At 43.5% G+C, this 18684-nt stretch overlaps 1 protein-coding gene across 2 annotated transcripts in view; it reads right to left on the reverse strand.

Moving 5' to 3' along the window:
* Positions 1-3054: 3054 nt before the first annotated feature.
* rps6ka4 (ribosomal protein S6 kinase, polypeptide 4) overlaps positions 3055-18684 on the reverse strand; it is a 43384-nt gene continuing 27754 nt past the window's right edge. The window contains exons 15-19 of one of the 2 annotated variants that reach the window (XR_010007630.1): positions 15716-15907; positions 14589-14748; positions 13778-13938; positions 11620-11878; positions 3055-3130 (exon numbers count right to left, since the gene is read on the reverse strand). Coding sequence is in view for 1 of the 2 variants with exons in the window: in XM_062988541.1 (XP_062844611.1) it covers positions 11684-11878; positions 13778-13938; positions 14589-14748; positions 15716-15907 (708 nt within the window). In the remaining variant the exon portion in view is untranslated. Of the gene's footprint in view, positions 3131-9788; positions 11879-13777; positions 13939-14588; positions 14749-15715; positions 15908-18684 lie in introns of those variants that run through there. The other variant, XM_062988541.1, reaches the window with a different exon arrangement.

The raw sequence follows: 18684 nt of genomic DNA on the forward strand, positions 1-18684 counted from the left end.
GGAACAGTGGTAAATAGGCGACAGGATCATGGGCGGCCAAGGCTCATTGATGCACGTGGGGAGCGAAGAATGGCCCTGTGTGGTCCAATCCAACAGACGAGCTACTAGCATCAGTGGAATGTGCTGGAGAAACAAGTCCGATCCATGGAGGTCCCACTTCGCCACTTACAGGAGTTAAAGGATCTGCTTCTAACACCTAGTGGAGTCCATGCCTCGATGGGTCAGAGCTGTTTTGGCAGCAAAAGGGGGGCCAACACAATATTAGGAAGGTGGTCAGAATGTTATGCCTGATATAATATGTATTATTTTATTATATATATTAATTATTATTTAATTATTGTTATATATATCTTATTCAATCAGCATTCTCAGAGCTTATAGGTGACATCGAACTAACCCTATTTAAATGGCCAGTGGAAAATCACCAGCTGTACTCATTCATAATCATACTTAAAGTTAAAAGACAGTGCAAAACATTCTATATCATCAGGTTATTAATCTCCATTGTTATATTCATATTTTTAATCAGTAGATTTTTAGAACATCTATATTACCTGAAATTATAAAGTATAAGTGGCTCAGACATGCCATGATCTCCATTCCACTGCATTTTCCTCAGCATTTCTCCCCCTGAAAGCATCAAAGTCATGTCCCTCCCTAAGGAAATACAGCAAGACTCTTTCATTTCACGCACACACCCCGTTTGCATGACACTGCTAGTCATGCTTAGCTGCTTAATAATACAGGGCACTTTTGGAAAGCCAGGATGAAATTTTGATGAATGAAGACAGAGAAAGTGGAAGATCTGCCATGAAATCAGCCTCGGCGCACTCGCTGATACCAGTATAGCAGCGATGCTTAACCACCGCGGCCTGAATTATTCAGAAGTGCGGAGAGCGAGCATAGCGTACAGGAAAATACAATACGGCGGAATAAGTCGGCTAACTTCAGAACATTTCTCGATTTAGACAAGTAACAGGGTGAGTGTGTACTGATGTTTTTAAACTTGAGGGCTTTAGGGCCGGATAAAACCTGTGATGCTCTCAGCTCCAATCATTTAGCCACTATACGATTCATGTCCAGTACAGATAGTTTTGCCACATGTGCCGGTTTACTTGACATTGTCCTTCTATTCTCTCTCCCGGGACACTTTTTTTTGGTATTTTTATTCATGCATTAATTCGCCTTTTCTCCCAATTTGTCTTCCGCTCCTGGAGACCCCGATCGCGGCCGAGCAAGGTATATTTGCCTGACACAAGCGTCCGCAGTCCACCGACCCACTCTTTTTTTGCTCTTACTTTGAGGCCAGTCTTGTGCATGGAGAGTCACGCACCGATCTCCGCGTTTCTCCACTTCTGTACAGGTGCCTCGGCTACTAACAAGGATCCTGATGGCCAATTTTGTCTGCTGCAGGCACTGCCAATTGTGCAGAGCAGAGCTGAGATTCGAACCCGGGAAGTTCAGAATCCCAGCGCTGTTGGCAACCCTACATACAGATGTATACAGTAATCCCTCCTCGATCGCGGGGGTTGCGTTCCAGAACCCCCCCCGCGAAAGGTGAAAATCCGCGAAGTAAAAACCATGTGTTTCTAAGGTTATTTTCATAACCTGATTCCATCGGGTTTAGCATTTAGCATCTTGTCATTAAAACCAATGGATTGAGGTAGCACAGCACGCTAACATGTCAATATAACATGTCAATATAACATCTCCCTTCATGTACCGATTACGGTTACATTTCCTGACAAGCCCGAACTTGCAAATAAAAACACTCGGTACAAGTTTATACAAGTTAAAAATCAGTAATATTTTATTTACGTTTGAAAAGAACTCCATTCGTTTGTCCGCACCATCAGCCATGTTTATTTTTCTGTGAGAGAAGAGCACCCGACCCGCAATGAATTCTGGGATTGCCTTGATCACTAAGGCAGCGTCGGATGCTCCCTCATTTTTGAGTGAAAATGACGTTGAAATGTTGAAGGATTTGGAACAGCCTCCTTATCGGAAGCGCACAGGATGATGTGAAATGTATATTTAGACATGCTTGCATATAAAATCCGCGATAGAGTGAAGCCGCAAAAGTCGAAGCGCGATATAGCGAGGGATTACTGTATAAAACTTTGATGTTTTACTGTATTGTACCAGTGCAGTTCCCTGCGCGACACAGCACAGACTTTTTTAGTTGTCATTTTTAGTTGTACCACACACAGTCTTTTATGATTTGCCCCTATGTCATTTTCTACACCTCATTTTCTTAGTAATTAGTGTCTGTACAATTACCTATTCTGGTTCATTCCTTCCTTGTTTTGTATTGTTTGACTTTTTGCTGTTAGATGTTCCATTGTTTGTATAGTCTGCACTCTTTCTGGTGGTTTACTTGTGTTTCTCTACTTTAGTTAGTATTAGCCTAGCATTTAGTATTGTTATTATTCTAATTTGCATTGGTGAATAGCATAGCTTAGCTTTGGATGGGGATAAGGTTACATTTACTTTGACTTTTATTTGATTGCAGACAGGATGAACCTGAGATATTTCATGTTTTGTCTGCTCAACTTCATTTTATTTATTAATAAACTTTGTAACGTGTGCAGCATGTGGTTTTGCACTGTCTTGTTAACGTCTTGAAGGCAGCACATGTTGCTCTAAGATCTCAATGTACTTTTCTGCATTAATGCTGCATTACAGACGTGTAAATGACCCTTGCCAAGGGCACTGACACACCCCCATACCATGACAGACCCTGGCTTTTGGACTTGTTCCTGATAACAGTCTTTCGTCTTTGGTCCGGAGCACATGGCGTCCATTTTTCCAAAAAATACACGTTTTCACTGTGTGATGGTCCATCCTAGATGCCTCCGAGCCCAGAGAAGTCGACGCCGCTTCTAGACATGGTTAACATAAGGCTTCTTTTTTGCACAGTAAAGTTTCAAGTGGCATTTGTGCATGTAACTCTGTATTGTAGTGCTTGACAAAGGTTTGCCAAAGTAATCCCTCACCCATGTGGTTATATCAGCTATTGTTGAGTGGCGGTTCTTGATGCAGTGCCGTCTGAGGGATCGAACATCACGGGCGTTCAGCTTAAGCTTGCACCCTTGGCCTTTATGCACTAATGAACTCAGGTTCAAGTTGTCTGCAATCAAATAAAAGTCAAAGTAAATGTAAGGAACACTGCATTTTTATTTTATTTGCATTTTCCATACTGTCCCTACTTTTTCTGATTTGGGGTTGTACGTAGATTTTGGGAGTCTGCTGTGTCCCGTCCAGCACGGCAGACTGTAATTGATGAGACGTATTTGATTTAATGTTGCGCTTATATCCACCTGGGTCATGCTTGATATATCATAATTTCCCATGCAAATAATTCTTAAGCACTTTGATTAATAGCAGCATGACTAGATCGTTATTAAAACGCCGTCATTTCAGCAGTCTGGATCCAGTCTAATTAATTCACGGTTCTGACTGAGCTAGTGGTTAGTCTGCCACCTGCTGGTTATACTGAATAATTACAGCTCACCAGTTTTTAAATACCGTGTCCACTCACTGTCCACTCTATTAGACACTCCTACCTAGTTGGTCCACCTTGTAGATGTAAAGTCAGAGACGATCGCTCATCTATTGCTGCTGTTTGAGTTGGTCATCTTCTAGACCTTCATCAGTGGTCACAGGACGCTGCCCACGGGGCGCTGTTGGCTGGATGATTCTCAGTCCAGCAGTGACAGTGAGGTGTTTAAAAACTCCAGCAGCGCTGCTGTGTCCGATCCATTCATACCAGCACAACACACACTAACACACCACCACCATGTCAGTGTCACTGCAGTGCTGAGAATGATCCACCACCTAAATAATATCTGCTCTGTAGTGGTCCTGTGGGGGTCCTGACCATTAAAGAACAGGGCGAAAGCAGGTTAAAAAGTATGTAGAGAAACAGATGGACTACAGTCAGTAATTGTAGAACTACAAAGTGCTTCTATATGGTAAGTTTTTCAGGATGAACTCAAGTTTATATGCATGTGAATGCAGGCGAATACTTTTGGCAATATAGTGTATGGCAAATAAAGGATATCTATCTATCTTATCGTTTCAGGACCTCTGTAATCTATGATAAACTCATGTAGTTCATAAGATCACAAATAAAAAGACTAATCATAATAGTAAAGTGATTTATATTTTGTGTTAGGCATTTAACAGTGTTCTCAATGGAAAGAAAAACAATGCATCTTATGTTGCCTTCGAACAGTGCATTCGATTTCAGGTTCATGATCATTTTTCTTACAAAAACAACCTATTTGGCAGAAGACAAATAATTCTTTAAAAAATGGAAATAATAATAAAACATGCAATCATGAAATAACACATAAGGTACATAAAAGAAAGAAAGCAACAGCAGACAATCAGATCAGATCCATCGCGACGCATAAAGGCTTTGTGATCAAAGCAATGATTTTCTATCATTTCCACAAAATACTATTCAGTTCTGGTGCAGTGTGCAAGACTTTAGAGCAAAACAAATAGGACCAAAATCATTCAAACTGACAAATTGTCTTACAAACAAAGCGAGCAGGAAGTCATACAGCAGAATACAAAGTAATAAATATCGAAGAGATGCGCCGTTTCTACTTTATAAGCCGGAAAGACATCAATTTCAACCTAAAGTTGTGCGACTTCAAAGTAAAAAACAACACGAAACATTTCATCAAGTAAAAAAGATTTTAAAATGAAAGTGTATCATCAGTGTGTTCATCGTCCGACCGTCCTTAAACGCCGACTTCTGATTTCCAGCCATCGCTTGTTCACGCGCGTGTGAAGCGGCGAGCCGAGAATTAAAAATGAAGACGGCCTCCGACGGCCTGCGAGTGCTTCGTACAGCAATTCAGAACACGAGCAGAAAAAAATCACTCGAGTTTCTATACACAGTCAAAAAACTGAAAGTTTACATACACTTGTGATCAGAAGTATGTGGACACCCGACCATGAGATTGGCACGTCATTTCTTCTTTATGCATTTTCTCCCCTTTATCTCCCGTCCAATCGCCCGATTGCGTCACGCTTCCTCTCCACTAATGCCGATCCCTGTTCTCATTGAGGAGAACGAAGCTAACCCACGCCCCCTCCGACACGTGGGCGGCATGCCGTATGCATCTTATCACCTGCACTTTGACGAGTGCAGTGCAGCTCAGCGTTGTGTACGGAGAGACACACCCTGCGAGCACTCTTTTCTCATCTCTGTGCAGGCGCCTCTAATCAGCCAGCAGAGGTCGTAATCGCACCAGTCATGGGAGAGAGACCCCATCCGGCTTAGTCCCGCTCATATCTGAACAACAGGCCAATCGTTGTTCATGCGGCCGCTCGGCCTTAGCCGGTAGGCAGAGCTGAGATTCGATACGATGTATTCGAGATCCCAGCTCTGGTTCCAGCGTGTGTTTTTACCGCTTCGCCACCTGAGCGGCTGAGATTGGCACTTCATTTCAAAACCATGGGCATTAATATACGAGGGTTCTTCAAAAGGTTTCCGCACTTTTTCTTTTTTTTTTTATGCATTTTCTCCACAATGTCCTCCCGATTTAGCGCACTCAGTTTTGTCTTCCGCTGCTGAGAGATACCAGATCGCATCCGAGGAGAGCACGTCGCTGTACACGCCTCTTCCGACACGTGCACAGCCCTCCTCTTCTCGCCCCTGCATTCTGCACAGGCGTCTCTTCCGCCAATCAGGGCCCCCACCCTACAGATACGTTGGCCAATTAGTATCTGCTGCAGGCACTGCCAATTATGCCCGCTAGATGGCGCCCAGCCGACCGGAGGCAACACCGAGTTTCGAACCGAGGAGTTCAGAAAGTCGGTGCTGATGTACAAGCGGAATATCCCACTGTGCCACCTGGGCGCGCCTTCCTCACTTTTTAAACTATTTATTAGGAATTTCAAAAACAAATGACATCACTTTTCTACATAGTTACCGTCCGATGCAGTTTTCCCAGCAGCATCGAACCAAAATTTTAATGCCATCAAAAAAAAATGTTTTGGGTTGAGCACCATTACATCATCACCACATGAATATCTTCTTCCCCTTAAAGCTTCTTTGCACGGTCCAAAAAGGTGGAAATCAGATGGCGCTTAATCCGGACTATAAGCTCTGTGTCAGTCTCTCAGACACGACTAATTACTACTCCACCCACCCTCACCGTATCCTACCAAAATATTAAAGCGTGGAAACTTGAAAATTGATCCCTTTTTGGCCACAGTCTGACTGGAATGGAGTAAATGTGCCTCCCCAAGTTAATGTTATGGGTTGATTTTGTACATTTGTTAACATGGTTTGGATAAAACACGAACTCGATTCGAAGGGGTATCCACATACATTCGGTCAAGTTTAAGGTAGTTAAATCAATTATGCTTGCTTGACTGTGAGTGGACAGTGTGACCTGTGTTCCAGGAGCGACTGGCAGAACTGTTTATTTGTGGACAGCTTCCAACCATCTGGATAAATTTCCTCTTAGAATAGTGTGACAGTTTGTGTTTTTTGTGTTCAACCTTCAATAGATTGGTGTACATAGTTTAATTAGTATTAATAGGAGCAGTCAAACTAGTCCTATGTATATTGTCAAAGGGACAACATCAGCTATAGTTTATAGGGACAGTGGTAGCCCAGTGGGTAGAGCTTTGGGCTATTAGTTTAAAGGTTGAGAGTTTGAATCCCAGCTCTGCCATGCAGCCACAGATGGGCCCTTGAGCAAAACCCTTGACCCGTTCGGCTACAGGGGCGATGTACTATGGCTTCAAAACAAGCTGGGACATGCGGATATACCGTACTCGTGTATATATACACATATATATGACAAATAAAGGCGTTCTATACTATTGTATAAGAACCACTAACTAAACCACTTTCTCTCATACACGTGTATGTAAACTTTTGACCCCAACTGTAATTCAGCTCTCAGTTCGCACACAGCAGTGAATGGATCACCGGACGTCTGTACATCCAGACCAGTCCGATAAAAAAAACATGCTGGAAAATTCCCAAGCAAGGACTGAGTGTATGAAATGTGAAAAACAGATCAGTCTATTTTCATTCTCCTGCATCTCTCACAGTGCTAGATCAGACACCCTAGACGGGGCACAGAGTGCGCATGTCCTGAAGCCCTTTAGAATTTAAGCACTGCTGCAAAGTCCTGGAAAATCCAGGCAGGAAAGTCTGAGAGGTGGCAGATTTTTGTTCAAGTACTGCATGTTAAAGGGCAGATCGTTCTTCTCTATTTGCCGGCAGTGACTAGCAGTATGTCTGAATGGCAGCAGGCAAGTATCTATCAGCCAATCAATCTATATATATATATATATATAGATGGATGGACAAATAGCTAGGTAGATAAATAGAATGGACACTTCGCCATCCCGCACCCCTCAGACACAGCCACTCATATTTGTATGCGCACGCCCAGCCGATTCGAACCCTGGATCCCAGCAGTAGTGGGGCAGTGAGCTTTAAGCTCGGTGTAGCAAAGCAGGGGTGTCAAAACATCCATATCCATAACAAAAACTCTTGGACTGTTAAGCCTGCAGGACTGGATCCTTAAAAGTGCATCTCAATAAATCTGCAATTCAGTTTAAACTGAACGTCCAACACCCACAAGATACAGCAACAAGCAGTATTAAGTGCCGCATGTGGTATCTTTACTTTATAGAAAATAAGCCTGCATGTGCCACCTATAACATGATACCTATAATATAAAAATAATAATGAAAGTTTTGTTCAGAAACACAACATTTAAAAACATATTGGATATCAATGATTTCAAATAGCAACCTGAACAATACATTTTAACCACACTAACTGTATTGGTTGGATTTGATTTCCTAAATCACGGCGTGTATCAGTCTCTGTCCTGCCTAATTTAGCTCGGATGTTTGAACCCACTCGTTTTACAAACAATCTAAACATCCTATAATGTCATAATCTATCAAGCTTTATATTAAAGCCTAAAATAGGTCCGTCATTAACATTAAAACCACCTCCTTGTTTCTACACTCACTGTCCATTTTATCAGCTCCACTTACCATATAGGAGCACTTTGCAGTTCTACAATTACTGACTGTAGTCCATCTGTTTCTTTGCATGCTTTGTTAGCCCCCTTTTATGCTGTTCTTTAATGGTCAGGACTCTCCCAGGACCACTACAGAGCAGGTATTATTTGGGTGGTGGATCATTCTCAGAACTGCAGTGACACTGACATGGTGGTGGTGTGTTAGTGTGTGTTGTGCTAAACATCTCACTGTCACTGCTCGACAGAGAATAGTCCACCACCATCAGTGGCCATCCTGTGACCACTGATGAAGGTCTAGAAGATGACCGACTCAAACAGCTGTAATAGATGAGCGACCGTCTCTGACTTTACATCTACAAGGTGGACCAACTAGGTAGGAGTGTCTAATAGAGTGGACAGTGAGTGGACACGGTATTTAAAGACTCCAGCAGCGCTGCTGTGTCTGATCCACTCATACCAGCACAACACACACTAACACACCACCACCATGTCAGTGTCACTGCAGTGCTGAGAATGATCCCCCACCCATATAATACCTGCTCTGTAGTGGTCCTGGGAGAGTCCTGACCATTGAAGAACAGCATAAAAGGGGGCTAACAAATCATGCAGAGAAACAGATGGACTACAGTCAGTAATTGTAGAACTACAAAGTGCTTGTACATGGTAAGTGGAGCTGATAAAATAGACAGTGAGTGTAGAAACTAGGAGGTGGTTTGAATGTTATGGCTGATCAGTATGTATATATAGATTGTGACCATTTAGTATTTCGCTCCACTGAAACATGTTTAGTGCGTTTAGGAACCGAAGTCTTTAATTTAAAAAACATGATATAAATCGTCCATAGTTTTGCTTATGATTTCTGGTGGTGTTGGTCCCATATTCATGTGATCTGCTTTATCAATGTGTTATTATTATTATTTCTGCTATCTTTAAAGCAGTGGTCCTCAACCAGCGGGTCCGTGGGTCAAAGAACGGATTCTCTTTTAATAACATCCATCTGTTCCTCTTGACACGTTTGACGCGCACCTATTTCAGTCATGTAGTATAATTTTAGTTTAAATCCTCCCGCCCCCGCTGGTCCGTGAAATTATACCTTATATGGAAAGACTCCAAGGTGCAAAAAAGTTTGGGGGGGCACTCAGGTGGTGCAGCGGTAAAATACACTAGCGCACCAGAGCTGGGATTTCTAATACATCGTATGGGCTGGGCGGCTATACATGAACAACGATTGGCTGTTGTTCACAGGGTGGGATGAGCGCCTGATTGACGGCGCCTGCACAGAGTTGGGGAATAATGCTGATCAGGGTGTGGCTCTCCGTGCACAAGGCTGATCCGCATATGAACTCGCCTCGTTCAGGTGAAAAGATGCAGTCGGTACTGCACACACGTAAGAGGGGGCGTGTGTTGGTTGCAAAGCTCATCAGTCAGAAGTGGAGGGTTGTATCGGTAGAGGTTAAGCGTGACGCACTTGGGGTAAGGACCGCTGCTTTAAAGATACAACCTAGTCACGGCTTACAGCATTCAAGAGCTTTACACAGGAAAAACCTGGCAACTCAGAAGGTGTGAACAAGACTCGTGCAAATAAGCCGACTCGGATCTACACTTACGCAGACGCCCATCAAACTAGGTTCCTGTCCTGTATGTTAAAACATCTGTTTCACTGAATTTGACGGCTCTGAACGCGGCCATCAAAGTACAACCTGCCGTTTTAGCGCTTGGTTCCATACAGAGTATTTAAAAATGCTACAAATGTTTTTGCGTAGGACATTTTAATGCTACAGGCTTATCGACCGACGCACAACTACACAAGTTCATATCAATAAAATAGAGTCTGTAAGCTAAAAACCAACGGTCTCTTGGTGCGGCCACAGGCTGACGCTAATCATTCCCGCCTCTAAATAAAGTAGCACCAATCAAACAATTTGAGGTTTGGAACTACGGAGAAGTTAGTGAAAGCTTCAAGTTGCCTTTCAGACTTGTGATTAAAATGAACCATTTAGAACAGCCTGTGCATGGCATGCATATATTGCCCCTTAGCGTTTTAATACACTGACATTCACAATTTTAGGGGGGTGTAACGATACACACGATATATTTCAGTTTTTGCACTAAGAGAAGCTGCATTTGGATTTTTTTTTTTGGTCAAATATCCATAACAAGGACAAAACTGCACATAATTCCACTCGCTGCATGCAGGAATATTTTTGAAACACATACGCCGAATCCCAAATTACTTCATAATCACTACATATAAAGTGTTACCATATAGGGCAGTAAATGCTGGAACGAATGCTAATCTAAGTTCAGCTACTTTAAAACTTTAGCAGAAAGTAATGCCACGAATCGTAAGTTATTTAAAAAACAACAAAACATGCCGCTCAGGTGGCGCAGCGGTAAAAAGATACGCTGGCACGTATACAACTGGGCTGGGCGGCATGAACAACGATCGGCTGTTGTTCAGGGTTAGAGGGTAAAAAGTCGGATCATGGGTCCTCATAACTGGTGCGACTGCGGCCCCTGCTGGCTGACCGATGGCGCCTGCACAGGGCTGAGGAATGATGCAGATGGGGGCGTGGCTCTCCGTACACAGTGCCCGTCAGTGTATGAACTCGACCCATGCAGGTGAAAAATGCAGTCTGTACTGACTGTACGTGCCGGAGGGGGGCGTATGTCGGTTGAGAGGCGTCCTCAGTCAGCGGTGAAGGGTCGAATCAGTATAGAGGACGCAATCAGGGTAACTGGACACGACTAGATTAGGGGGGGAGAAAAAATTGGGGGATTCAAAAAACAACAAAATATCCCCATTATGAAGCACCATGCAGATTCACTGCTTCGATGCACAGTTTTTACAGCTTGCCGCTGAACTTAAAGTCTTATTCTCAGTTCTGTTATGAACCGGCTGACCTGGCGCCAACACAGACACGATTGGCTATGCACAGAATGTGGAATAACACATCAGTGCATGACTTTCCATACTCGATATTGATCTGTGTGAACCCAGTGGCACAGCCGGAACGAAGCGATGTTGCCACGCATCAACCGAAAGGCGTAAACGCCACAGTATGAGATTTTTGCAGTACATTAAAAATAAAAAAATAAAAATATTATGTATATCGTCACACCCCAGCTGTTTGTCTAAATTTATACAGACTATAAATGACATAAATCTCTGATATGCAAATGTGGGACTGTACACAAAGGTTCCCTTCTATCCTACACGACTTTTGCTCAGGTACCTGGCATGGCTAAATTTATTTCTCTTTCTGCTTCGTGAAATCACTTGTCTCAACCTGCTTAAATGCCACATTTACATACATTCGATCAAAAAAGCTCAAGCTGTCATGATTTCTTCAGAAACTGTGGTGTTAAAGACCACTCACTGCACCCGCTTTGCAGTGGAACTAAAGAACGTGTTTTTTTAACCCTTAATCAAATTTAAAAATCCAGAAATGGCAGCTCACTCACGTCACCAATAATGGCCCATTATTAAAGATTCTTATATGAGCTGTCATATGAAATGAATATGTTCGTTTTGTTCGGTCTGCTTTGCCCATCGTGAGCGAAAATCCCTAAAGCCTCACACCTGTCGTTACAAAACTTAATGCTGTTCTTCAGTGGCCTCTCCTCCAGGTCGATCTAGCCGGGCGTCACAGTTTTGGGTCGTCGTCGGGGTTCTGCGTCTTCGCGATGGAAGCCGAGGAGGAGGACGACGACGACGACGACGAGGAGCTGCGCCGCGTCTCCACTCCTGTGCTGGTCATTTTCAGCTTGCGGCGTTTGGCCAGCGGCGCGTTGTCCACACTCTTGAGGAAGAAGCCTTCACGCTTCCCCCTGTTAAAAGCCTGAGGAGGAAACACAAGCGTGAAGAATTAAAGGTCAGATTGGCATTTTTTAACCTTGCTGACTGAAAAGGGCATTTGGCTGTGTCTACTCTAGCATTTGTGAGGTTGCCAGGCTCTTCTTTATGCCAGCCATCAAACAAAGTAACAAAGAAGAAGTAGCTGTGGTATCTCAGTGGTTAGGGCTCTGAACTCAGCTACTTCAAAACTTTAGCAGAAAGTAATGCCATGAATTGTAAGTTATTTAAAAACAACAAAACATGCCGCTCGGGTGGCGCAGCGGTACACCAGAGTTGGGGTTTCGAATACATTGTATCGAATCTCAGCTCTGCCTTCCGACTGGGCTGGGCGGCATGAACAGCGATTGGCTGTTGTTCAGGGTTAGGGATAAAAAGTCGGATCATAGAACCTCATAACTGGTGCAACTGCGGCCCCTGCTGGCTGACTGATGGCGCCCTGCACAGGGCTGAGGAATGATGCTGATGGGGGTGTGGCCCTCCATACACAGTGCCTGTCAGTGTATGAACTTGACTCGTGCAGGTGAAAATTGCAGTCTGTACTGACTGGAGGGGGCGTAAAATCAGGGTAATTGGACACGACTAGATTGGGGGGAGTGGGAAAATTAGAAAAAAATAAAAAAACAACAAAACATCCCCATTATTAAGTTGCCAGGCAATCTACCAGCCACCAAACAAAGTAGCTGTGGTATCTCAGTGGTTAGGGCTCTGTGCTATCAATCATGCCACTCGTCGATTCAAATCTCAGCTCTGCCACCGGCAGGCTGGGCGCCTACACGAACAACGATCCGCTTGTTGTTCGGGAAAGGTGCCAGAGGGGATTCCTCATAACTGGTGCAGCCACGACCTCTGCTGGCTGATTGGTGGTGCCTCCACAGAGTCGAGGGATAATGTGATCAGGGTGTGTCTCTCCATACACAAAGCTGATCCACATATGAATTCGCCTCGTGCAGGTGAAAAGATGCAGTCGATACCGCACACGTGTCGGAGGGGGCGTGTATTAGTCACGGCTCTTCTCAGTCAAAAGTGGTGGTCAGCATCAGTAGAGGAGAAGCGTAATGCAGTCAGGTAATTGGATACGACTATTTTGGAAGGAAAATTGAAGTAAAAATGCAAACAACTCCCAGCTCTGCCAAGCAGCACTGTTGGACCCTTGAGCAATGTCCTTAACTCTCAAGGCTTCTGTTTTATTCTAGATATGCATTTGCCCTTTCCCCCCCAATCTAGTCATATCAAATTACCCGCTTGTATCTTCTCTATTGATGCACCCCCTACCCTGTACCTAACACACACCCCCTCGGATACGTATGCAGTAGTCAACCACTTCTTCTTACCTGCATGATGCAGGTCGACACAGGGATCAGTACCACATACAGTAGAGGCCACAATGGCGGCAACAATATGGAATCCATTCGACCCACCCTCACCATTTTTGTAATGACCAATAAAAGTTGAGCATTTTTTGATGCCAGATTAATGACCATTAGCTTGTTGGACAGTCCATTCCATTAACTTGAGGCTTTAGCAGTTCCCACTCATTATGAATGGTTTTGTTTTTTTGTCTGTGGGAATCAGTGCCCATTCTGACCAAAAACGTTAAACAAGAAGGCCTGGCTTGCAATTGACATTCCAATTCAGCCCAAAGGTGTTTCATAGGGTTGAGATCAGGGCTCTGTTAGGCCACTGGTGTTCCTTTACACCAAAACCATTTTACAAACAATCAAGCTGAAAGAAGAAACTGTTGTTACAAGTTTGAGCCATGGATGTGGATTTATTACCTGAATACAATATTCCACAGGTGTGTAAAAAATGAAAGCATATACTCTGGTCTTTGTGGCCCCTAATTATTTGACCAGCCTTGGTCTAACAAATAAGGCTCGCTAACCTTGTAGGTTGCATTGACGTAGGTGCGGACGGTGGGGCCGCTGGACTCCAGGACGTCAGGGGTGCACAGAGGAGTAGAGGACACGCCTCCGCCCTGCAGCCATGCGTTCTCTTTCAGTTGGGAGAGTTTCAGTCTGCGCGCTGGGTCCACTGTTAACAGACCTGGATAAGAAAACAGACAAATATTTCATAAATCGATAAATCTGTCACTACAAATTTCAGGTCTGTTTCTACTGTCTTTTGGTCCATCCCAGATGAGCTCGGGCCCAGAAAACTCAATGGCATTTCTGCATACATTTAGTGGCAAAAGTAGTTACACTACCACCTTGCTACTGGAAATGTGGCTTATTAATTAAAGTATTCCAAGTATTTCCAAAATCTGATTTCCTGCAGCTATTAGATTATGAAAAAAAGATTACAGTTGACTGGATTGGAGAATTTATTGGCAGTGGAATAGCTAAAGAACAAGGAACAAAGCTCCCTTTAAACCGCTCTAGTCATATCACATTGGGTGTTGGGTGTTGGACTTTGGAACCTCCATTCTGTGCTAACCGTTGTTTCTTATCTGCTTACAACAGCTTAATGACAGACATGTTGCTTATCTCTGTACTTTAAACTCCCAGCCACATCTCAAACAACCACATGACTAACAATTTAATGCACAAGCAGCATAAAACTAATATTCAGGCGACATTAGAATGCGTAACATCTAATTTACACTAAGCACTAAATGCTGAGCATTTTACATTCGATAAGGATTGTACAATATTTTAGTAGTGTAGCTCCATTAAGACAATGCTACTTCAATCTACCTCTCACAAGATCCTTGGCCTCCACGGACACGCCTTTCCAAGCATCCCCATCCAACGAGAAGTCTCCCTCTTTAATCTTGTGCATGATGTCCGCAGCGTGGGATGAGGTCATTCCTTTCTTCTCGGTCTGGAAGGGAACTTGTCCGGACAGCATTGTATACTGACGGAGAAGAAAACACGATTGTAGAAATACAGTATATAATAAAAACGTAATTACAGAGGAACCTCGATTTAACAGACTAAAGGGGGGGCTAGTCCTTAAAATGCAATTGTCAGAAACAGCGAGGTTTCCAGGGGTGAGAAAATATACAAAAACAGAGCACTAGGCCGCTCAGGTGGCGCAGCGGTAAAAACACGCGCTGCAACCAGAGCTGGGATCTCAAATACATCGTATCGAATCTCAGCTCCGCCGGCTACATGAACAACGATTGGCCTGTTGTTCAGATGGGCGGGACTAAGCCGTATATGGGCCTCTCTCTGTCAGACTGGTGCAATTACGACCTCTGCTGGCTGATTAGAGACGCCTGCACAGAGATTAGGAAAGAGTGCTCTTATGGTGTGTCTCTCCGTACACAACGCTAGGTGGCACAACACTCGTCAATGTGTGGGTGATGAGATGCATACGGCTTGCTGCCCACGTGTCGGAGGGGGCGTGGGTTAGCTTCGATCTCCTCGGTCAGAGCAGGGATCGGCATGATGCAATTGAGCAATTGGACGCTCTAAAAAAAGGGGGAGACGGGAGAAAATGCATTAAAAAAAAAGGGTGCACCTGACCATTGTTTGGAGTGCCAAAGCAAAGTGTCTAAATGTTCTTGCAAATAAGACATTTTAGTTTTGACTGATTAAGAGTTGATTAATGAGTAAAAACAGAAATTGTATCTCAGAAAACCCTAAAAAGGTCTAAATATTTAATTACGTCCATTGTATGCAACAAATGCATTCAATAAAAAAAAGTATTAAAAAAAAAGACAAATTCCTATATTATTTATTTATTTATTTAAGTTTTAACGCCATGTTTAACACATTGGTGTCATTTAATGGCAGTAATAGGTATTATGTATGTGTCTTCATATTTTGGTCCATATTATATGTTCAACAAATTCCTATATTAATAATGGTTCTTGTACCAGGATGACTCCCAGGCTCCAGAGGTCACAGGCCTGGTCGTACCCAGACTTGTGAAAGAGCTCAGGTGCGGCGTACTGCAGCGTAAAGCATGGCGTCTGCAGAGGCGCGCTGCCCGCTGGGAACAGGCGAGCGAAGCCGAAATCGATGACTTTCAGCAACGAATCCTCTGCCTCATCTGCAAAAAGTATATTCTGCAAAAAAGAGGAACACAGAGGGAGCAAAAGAGAGGAAAAGAGACAGATTACACATCATGTAATGTGGGACTTTACACCCCTTTCGGTATTAGTGCAACTACATAGCCACACAGTGCAATTGCTGTTTTAAGTAATCCCAAAAGTTTCTCCTTTACCACAGGTATATATACAATTAACGAGCACTTTATTAGGTACACCTAGGTTACAAGCTATACCTGTTATTCAAATCCCATTGTATCACAATATTGCTGACTGTAGCTCAGCTGTTGCCCTGTGGTGGTGGTGGACCATTCTAAACACTGTAAAGACACTAACATGAGGGTGTGTGTTCTACTGGCACAGTGGCTTGGTGGGTAGCACTGTTGCCTCACAGCAAGAAGGTCCTGGGTTTGATGACCTTTCTGTGTGGAGTTTGCATGCTCTCCTCCGGGAGCTCCGGTTTCCTCCCACAGCCCAATATATATTCTATTTAAAATCCCAACAACACTGCTGCACCTGATACACTCATTCCAGGACAACATACACTACCATGTCCTTATTATGTTAGTGTCTTTACAGTGCTGAGAATGGTCTACCACCCAAACATCTTGTCAGTGGCAGTCCTATGGGGGTCCTTTTATCCAATTTTTACCTAAATTTTTACCGCCCCTGATTGAGGAGAGCGAACTGACACATCCCCTCCGATACGTGAGCAGTACCCGACTGCATTTTTCCACCTGCACCAGTTCATATGCGTATCAGCCCTGTGCACGGAGAGCCACACCCTGATCAGCATTATTCCTCTACTCTGTGCAGACGCCATCAATCTGCCAGTAGTTATGAGGTCCCTATCCGGCTCCCTACCTGTCTGAACAACAGCCAAACGTTGTTCATACAGACGGATGGCAGGGCTGAGATTCGATACGATGTATTCGAGATCCCAGCTCTGGTGTGCTAGCGTGTTTTACAAGGTATTAAATAAGTATACTTAATAAGGGTGTACTTAATATAGTGCTCCTTGATGTGAGTTTTTAAAAAGGTGCATTTTCCGCCATCTACATGAAAAATGATGTAAACAAACGTTTTAGTGCACAGCAGACCAGAGCTCTTGATTACTGGGGACAGTGTCTAAACCAAGACTCATCTTACAAGAGGTACAGATGGCAGAACAATAAAACACCTCCCCGGTTCGTAATTTAGACCGCACCATTAGTTATTCTATCGCTGACCACGTTTATGCTAATGTGTGGTTCAACCCGAACATTGCACACCACCTTCTTAGGCTAAAAATTACATTAAGATGCAAATGAGATGCAAATGTAGTGCTCCTTCCTGCAAAGAAAACAATTAGGATCCTGTTTGTAGTGTAAAACTGATGAGTATATTACTGCTGGATTTCAGTTTATTAGCCTACCTTTAGGAGTTTATTATCTCTGCTGTAATCTACCTCCTACAGACAGACAATACATCTAAAGCATTATAGCAATAACGGTATGCTAATAAGAAGCAGGGCCATTATTTGGCTCCAGAACAGCTTTAATCTCTCTTGGATGTGCAGCCAAGTCCTGAACTGTGTGTGGTGGGATGCTGGACCAAATATGGAGGGAGTGGGTATACACTGATGAGCCAAAACATTAGGACCAATGACTATTTCGCAACAATGTGACGATCAGGTAGATATATGTAGATGATATGAAGATGCTCCTCATATGTGTTGAAATGCAGCCCATGTAATAAAGATCTGGGTGGCTTTATAAGTGCCAAATCACTATGGCCAGATGACTGGGTTGTTCCTGAAAACAAGCTGGTCTTTCGGTCCATCTTAGATGAGTTCGGGCCCAGAAAACTCAATGGCATTTCTGCATAAATTTAGTGATACTACCACCTTGCTACTGGAAATGTGGGTGTGCGATTAATAATAATAATAAGTAACTTATTAATTAAAGTACAGGGTGGGCCATTTATATGGATACACCTAAATAAAATGGGAATGGTTGGTGATATTAACTTCCTGTTTGTGGCACATTAGTATATGGGAGGGGGGAAACTTTTCAAGATGGGTGGTGACCATGGCGGCCATTTTGAAGTCGGCCATTTTGGATCCAACTTTAGTTTTTTCAATGGGAAGAGGGTCATGTGACACATCAAACTTATTGAGAATTTCACAAGAAAAACAATGGTGTGCTTGGTTTTAACGTAACTTTATTCTTTCATGAGTTATTTACAAGCTTCTCTTTGTTTACAGCCATTGACATGTCGCTGAGGTTAACACGTGAGGAGCGGATAGAAATTGTGTTGATGTCTGGTGAACGCAGTACCCGGGTCATTGCAGCAGATTTCAATGCAAGACACCCTACGAGACCACCCATCTCCCATGCTACAGTTAGCAAACTGCTTGCCAAGTTTCGTGAAACTGGTTCAGTGTTGGATTTGCCAAAATGTGGACGCATGAAAACTGTCACTAATGAAGAAACATCAGTGGCTGTCCTAGCTTCATTCTGCAAGAGCCCACAGCGTAGCACTCGCCGCATGTCACTGGAGAGTGGCATCAGTCGAACATTCCTTCGGCGGATATTAGCTACTCACAAATGGCACCCTTACAAACTCCAGCTGCTGCAGCATCTCAACGAGGATGACCCAGATCGGCGCACTGAATTTGCAGAATGGGCAAAACAAAAATTGGAACAGGACCCTCAGTTTACACAGAACATTTTGTTCAGTGATGAGGCAAACTTTTATGTGAATGGTGAAGTTAACAAACAAAACTACCGCTATTGGTCTGACACTAACCCACA

The sequence above is a fragment of the Trichomycterus rosablanca genome, chromosome 26 (assembly GCF_030014385.1).
Source record: "Trichomycterus rosablanca isolate fTriRos1 chromosome 26, fTriRos1.hap1, whole genome shotgun sequence".
NCBI classification, from domain to species: Eukaryota; Metazoa; Chordata; class Actinopteri; order Siluriformes; family Trichomycteridae; genus Trichomycterus; species Trichomycterus rosablanca.